The 6,751-nt window shown below is 46.7% G+C and overlaps 1 protein-coding gene across 1 annotated transcript; it reads right to left on the bottom strand.

Annotated features, from left to right (window-relative positions):
• Positions 1 to 266: 266 nt before the first annotated feature.
• LOC130485395 (sialidase-3-like) lies at positions 267 to 4,832 on the bottom strand. Its single transcript, XM_056858579.1, has 2 exons — positions 4,626 to 4,832; positions 267 to 1,295 (listed from the first exon to the last, which is right to left on the bottom strand). The coding sequence occupies exons 1-2, from the start codon at positions 4,830 to 4,832 to the stop codon at positions 267 to 269; spliced, it is 1,236 nt and encodes a 411-aa protein (XP_056714557.1).
• Positions 4,833 to 6,751: the final 1,919 nt, after the last annotated feature.

The raw sequence follows: 6,751 nt of genomic DNA, 5'->3' as shown, positions 1-6,751 counted from the left end.
CCACATATCCTTGATATTATTAGTTTAGGGTAGCGGTTGCCAAAATTTTTGAGTCATGGAGCACTTTTCAGGAGAGAAATCCGTCACGGAGCATTAATTTTCATCTAGCACCTATACACTAAGCTACATGACAGTAGTATTTTTCTTTCCAATCTCTTCACGGAGCACCAGGAGATGTTTCGCGGAGCACCAAGTGCTCCATGGAGCACAGTTTGGGAACCGACGGTTTAGGGCAACCACATCTCTGAGAGAGAATCAGTGTGAGATCAACCTTCCCTCACATTCCTCAGGAGCTCAGCATTACTGAAAAGCTGGAAAGCGATTTCCTCCAGCTCGCTTGACACGCCGCTCTCAAACAAGCAGCCGAAGAGCAGCGAGCGGTTCTCTTCGCACACGGCCAGGTCCGAGTACCCGCTGGGCCCTTCGTTCAGCACCCAGGGGTCCTTCCAGCTGCCCTTGGCCAGCGGGGAGGTGTTGAGGTAGATGCCCAGGTTGACTCGCTTGCGTCTGCCTGTGGGGTGAGAGAAAAGCAGCCATTGCTTGGCGGTGTTCAAGGCAGTTGAGGGACAAACGTTGAGTGGATGACTTGGTCCCCCTTCCTCTTTCTTCTGGTGGTCCAGATCCGAGGGCCATGGCACTGGGGTGAAACTCACCACGCTGCCCTGGCAACCTTTCCCTGTCTCCTGCAAGTCCTTGCATAGGAAGAACTCCTCAAATTGGTTCCCATCGTCTGTGCTGAAGGCCTCGACCCTGTACTTGTCTGGGCTGCGAGAATTGCAGTACAAGACATGGCTATTGTCCTGGCGGGTCAACTCGGCAACCTGGCACTCTCCGGCTCGCAAGGTCGTGACAAGCTGGCCCTGGGACCAGCTCTGGCCACTGTCATCGCTGTAGAAAATAAAGCAATGAGGCTTGGTGCAGCAGCAGATTGGCAGGCCGCAGCTACGCTTGTGGATGTAGTACGTATACGCTGGGATCACCAGGCGCCCGGAGCTCATCTGCAACCCGTGGCCAGGCCCAACGGCAAAGGTGGCCCAGTTTCTCAAGTCGTCTCCGATCACCTGGTCGGTCAAATCTGTCAGCTGGCTCCAGGTGCGGCCGCCATCTTCGCTAGAGACGTGGCACAGCCTGGCAGCATTCCTCCCTGACTTGATCTGGTGCAGCTCCGTGACGTGAGTCTTAACGCAGATGAAGAAGAGAAAGATTTTGCCACTCTTTCTGTCATTGACTGGACAAGGATTCATGGTGCGGTGATCTGGAAGCGCGGCGGTCACCAGGGCCTCTTGGGGACCCCACTGGAAAAAGATTTAGAAAATGGTCATTGGCTTCTCTCTCAGGTTAAGAAACAGGGTTACACCGCTGTAGGGTTGCCAACTTCCAGGTACTAACTGGAGCTCTCCTGCTATTACAACTGATCTCCAGCCAAAAGAGATCAGTTCACCTGGAGAAAATGGCTGTTTTGGCAATTGGACTCTTATCGCATTGAAGCCCCTCTCCTCCCCATACCCCGCCCTCCTCAGGCTCCACCCCAAAAACCTCCTGCCGCTGGCAAAGGGGGAATTGGCAACCCTACCCCACCGACTACTTTGGGGCTTTGCTTTGATTATGCTTGCATTTTCCGACCATCAGAGGTTGCTGGCTAAACACGAATCCAGAAAACGTGGGCAAAACATGCTGAAACGCACAGGGGGAGAGCGAGACAACCTCTGACGCCCGGAAAATACAAGCATAATCAAAGCAAAGCCCTGAAGAAGTTGGTGGAGTGACCGCAAGGAAACAGCCATGCATAAATGGCCAGCATATCTTATAATTCATTTATTTATAGCAAAACTAGTTCAGCAGTGGAATCGGCTGCCTAGGGAGGTGGTGAGCTCCCCCTCTCTGGCAGTCTTTAAGCAGACAAAACTATAAACAATAGTGCTGTATAAATAGGAGCATACAAGCAAAGAGAAACAGCACAAGCTCTGTATAAAGAAATACAATGATGTATTCAAAAAGTATGTGAAACACACCAAAAAGGTAATTCTATTAAACTGTACGAACGGAGCAATTACAATGAAATAAACAGTTTATAGAACTGAATTTATGCAATTCTTTGCAGCTGCCGTTTGATGTATATTGGTTCTATGACACGTGTCATCCAGACATGCATCGAAGAACACTGTTCTCGCATCAGAGGAAAGGTTCAAGAAGCTCCTCTGGTTTCACATTTTCTGGAAAAAAGCCACGGGGACAGGGACTTTAATTTCTTTGTGATATGGCAATTAGGGCTGTTGATTCGGTTCGTCCCGAACTGAAAAACAGCCAAATTTTCCCTGATTCGGCGGTTTTTAGTTCGGATGGTACCGAATTTAAAAAAAGGTGGGAAAACGACGAGCTGAATTCGGCGAGTTCGGGGCAATTGCCGAATAAATTCATCAAATTCGGGGGCTCCGAATCAGCAGCATAACCGTCAGTTAGTAAGCAACTAGCAGCATTCTCCCGCGGCCAATGGTGGCCAAGCCGGGTCTTCTTCTGGCCAATCAGTCGCGGTTGAGTTCGTGAGCCCAGCTGCTGCGCGGCCTGGGGAGAGAAAGAGAGAGTGTCTGTTTGTGTAAGAGAGAGATCCTCGTGGGGCCCCCTGACCCAATCTTCACAAAAATTGGGGGTTCTTGCAAGAAGGGTCCCCTCAAGCTACACTGAAAGTTTGGGACCTCTACCTCCAAAAATGCCCCCCCCCGAGCCATGGAAAGCCGCAAATGTGTTTTTAATGGCTTTGTTCTAATGGGCAGATGGGGGCCCCCTTCCGGGCCCCATAACTCAGGGCCCCCTGACCCAATCTTTAGAAAACTTGGGGGTTCTTGCAAGAAGGTTCCCCTCAAGCTACACTGAAAGTTTGGGACCTTACCTCCAAACATGCCCCCCCTGGAGCTGCGGAAAGGTGCGAATGTGTTTTTAATGGCTTTATTTGGCTGAATTTCCCCCCGAACTCTGAACTTAGTGCCAAATTCCACGGATCCGAATCGGGGGAGTTCGGACTTCAGCATTTCTCGAATCAAAATGGGCTGAATTTTGCCGAATCCAAATTTTACCCCAAAAAATTCAAAAGCCCTAATGGCAATACAAACCCCACCCTTATAATTTGACTGATATGAAACGCTCTTTATTGCAGCAAGAATGTAAATTTATCCATATGTTTAAAACTATGGCCCCGAATGGGTTAAATATTGAAATGGATCTTTCATGTTTTTTATAATCTGAAACGTGAATGTAGCTGTTTCTTTAAGAACGCTTTGATAGATACCTGCTGTTCTATATAATTAAGGTTAGTCATTTACTGGGCTAAGATCTCATGATTACTACTTGAACCTGTCGGTCACTCAGAACACAGCACTGTCTGTATGATATTGAATGATTATTGGTAAGTTAATTTGTTGGCATACATTAGTATTTTGCATGTATGTATATATATTTGTTTGTAATCTTTGTAATTAGTCACATTATTTATTTCCTTGCACATCCTTTTCCTTAGGCTGAAGAAGCACTCAAGCGAAACGTGATATTATCTAGAAATCGCGTTCTTGTGATCCTTCAACCTGTACCACGGCTAAATGCTATCATAACATTATTACGGCTATTTTTTTGATGAATGATTTCAGCCTATACGTCCCTTTTTGCATTGCGCATGACCATTTTTTGCCAGATCTTGGAACTGCCTTCTACATCCTTACTGCGCATGTCTGTTGCTACTCCATTCATTGGATTTATCTGTTCATCTTTACTGCGCATGTCCAACTTGCCTGATTGTCGGAGTTGATTTTTCATTGCGGTCTCTCGTTTCTTTTGTATATAGCCGTTGATAGATTGTTTTTGTGTTTATATTCAGTTCTATGAACTGTTTATTTCATTGTAATTGCACCATTCATACAGTTTAATAGAATTATCTTTTTGGTGTGTTCACATACTTTTCGAATACATCATTGTATTTCTTTATACAGAGCTTGTGTTGTTTCTCTTTGCTTGTATAGTCTTTAAGCAGAGGCTGGACAAACTTGTCAGGGATTGGTTCTTGAAGCTTATCCGGGCTGTGTAACCGTGGTCTTGGTATTTTCTTTCCTGACGTTTCGCCAGCAGCTGTGGCAGGCATCTTCAGAGGAGTAACACTGAAGGACAGCGTCTCTCAGTGTCAAGTGTGTAGGAAGAGTAATATATAGTCAGAAAGGGGTTGGGTTTGAGCTGAATCATTGTCCTGCAAAGGTAATGTGCTAACCATTGTCCTGTAAGTATCAAGATAATGTGCTAATGAGGGTGTGGTATGTCAATATGGAACCATTGTATCCTGAAGTGATCTGTTAATGTGTGAAATCCAAAGCTAATCTGCATGGCTATTGTTAACTGTAGTCTTTGTTAGCCTGGAGGTTTTCAAGACAGGAAGCCAAGCCTTATTCATTCTTAAACTCTCTTCTGTTAAAGTTGTGCTGATGTTTATGAATTTCAATGGCTTCTCTATGCAATCTGACAAAATAGTTGGACAATTCTACCTCCACCAAAAGTGATGCACTTTCCCCATAATTTTGTAAACCGCTCTCATATCCCTGTTGTTCCCATGGGTTATTTTCTTTTCTTTTCTGCCCTCCCCCTGTTACCTGGACAGACTCTCCTTCCTTCTTCCCGCGTCGCATCACCAGAGATTTTGCGTGATCGTCGCTGGGCGAAGAGCGTTCCTCCGCAAAGGCCAGGAACATGGACTCAGAAGGCAGGTACATCAGAGCCGGGATGCGGTAGGTGAGGCCTTCTGGCGATTCCTGGCGGAACAGAGCCACCTTCCCCAAGCCCACACGAGCTTCAGCCATCTTGGACCTGTTGAGAGCAAGAACCCCTTTGTGATTGTAGGGTTGCCAGGTTGCCCAGCGAGCTTCCATGGCATGAGTGAGGATTCGAACCCGGGTCTCCCAGATACTAGTCCAACACTCCTAAGCGCTACATAACACCATCTCTCTAAGATGTTTCCAAATCTAAGAATTCCCAAATCTAAGACACCACTGCTGCCTAGGTGTCAGACAAATTTCTAAGTGCGTTTACATGCGAAGTAGAAGAAGAAGTCGTTCGTTTTATACCCCAATTTTCTTTACCTTTTTAAGGAGAATCAAACAGGCTTACAGTCTCCTTTCCCTTCCTCTCCCCACAACAGACACCTTGTGAGGTAGGTGGGGCTGAGGGAACGCTAAGAGAACTAGCCCAAGGTCGCCCAGCTGGCTTCATGTGTAGGAGTGGGGAAACCAACCCAGTTCTCCAGATTAGAGTGTGCCACTCATGTGGAGGCATGGGGAATCAAACCTGGTTCTCCAGATTAGAGTCCGCCGCTCATGTGGAAGCGTGGGGAATCAAACCCGGTTCTCCAGAGTAGAGTCCACTGCTCTTAACCACTACACCACGTAGGCAAGACGGCACCTTGAAAGCCACAAGCCACTCAAGGGATTGCAGGATCTTATGATATTTCTTTTTGTGCAAGCTGGTCTTTGACCGTAATAAACAAATGATGATGGATTGCAGGATATTCCAAGGAGTACATTGTGGACTAGAAGACTGGCACAGCCCCTAGGGGGTTCTTTCTTTGCAGGCCTCCTCTCCACTATGCTGCAAAACTAGTCACGGACCAAACTGGCATCTGGAGAAGGTCTGTCCACTCTGCCCTCCAAACACCAGATGTGAACATGAAGAAAAGCATTTAGAGGCGGCTGCACACGTGCGGACTTCTCTTCCCCTGGAGACTTTGGGTGATACAAATCTTCCAGCATGTTCATCGCCAATCTAGCATCTAGTGGTGTATGAAGAATGTCATTCACTGAAGATTAAGAAGGATCCATTTGTACCACCCGGTGCCAACTCAAAACACAGTCCTTTTTCAGTGGAGTACGCTTACCCATTCAGCCGCCCATTTTTGAGTAATCAAGACAGAACATGCATGGATCAGCCAAACTCTAGAGCAGAGCAATAGTGAGATTAATAGGTTTTGGGAGAGCTGAAATTACCCGTGCGCTCCTAACCAGAACCCTTCAGAGCCTGCAGATTTCAACAGATTTAAGTTATAACTCTGCAGAGGATGGCGCCGTAAGCCTATTAGCCTATTTATTTAAAATGTTTATTAGCCTCCTTTCTTCCTTAGGGAGCTCAAGAAAGCTTGTAATATTAATAACAGACACAAAAACGGTTATATAAAAACATAAAACCAAAAATTTCAGTCGGATGCAGGTGACATATACACGCCAAGGGGGACCGTCTGGACTTCTGTCTGGGAGATGAAGTAGGATTGGGCTTTCCATTTTCGGGCAGCTGTATCATGGACATCTTTTCCTTCTGAAGGGCAGGTGGTGCTGGATTCTGCACACCTTGACAGGGGTCCCCTCCCCCATCGGCATTAAGAACTACATGTGCATCTTTGCTTTGATTTCTGGGGGATGAAAGGCTCCGAAAATAGTGCCTTAATTGAATTATTTTTAATGCCTGAAAAGAATCTTGGATCAGGATACAGCAACTGAATCACAAGGGACTTGGGTGGTACCCTGAAGGCTTTTACCCTGAGGGATCCTTATGTGGGCTACAGCCAGCTTGTTTGTCATGCCTCTTTTATGGGGGGGCTTTTGTGTGTGTGTGTGGGGGGGGTTTCAGCCATCCCGTATAGATTTCGCTAGAATCTTTCCCTTCTCCTCTATCTGAGGAATGGGCCTTTGACTCTCCAAAGCTCATACCCCCCCCCAAATCTTATTGGTCT

The sequence above is a fragment of the Euleptes europaea genome, chromosome 12, assembly GCF_029931775.1.
Source record: "Euleptes europaea isolate rEulEur1 chromosome 12, rEulEur1.hap1, whole genome shotgun sequence".
NCBI classification, from domain to species: domain Eukaryota; kingdom Metazoa; phylum Chordata; class Lepidosauria; order Squamata; family Sphaerodactylidae; genus Euleptes; species Euleptes europaea.
This window is presented reverse-complemented; position numbering and strand designations above follow the sequence as displayed.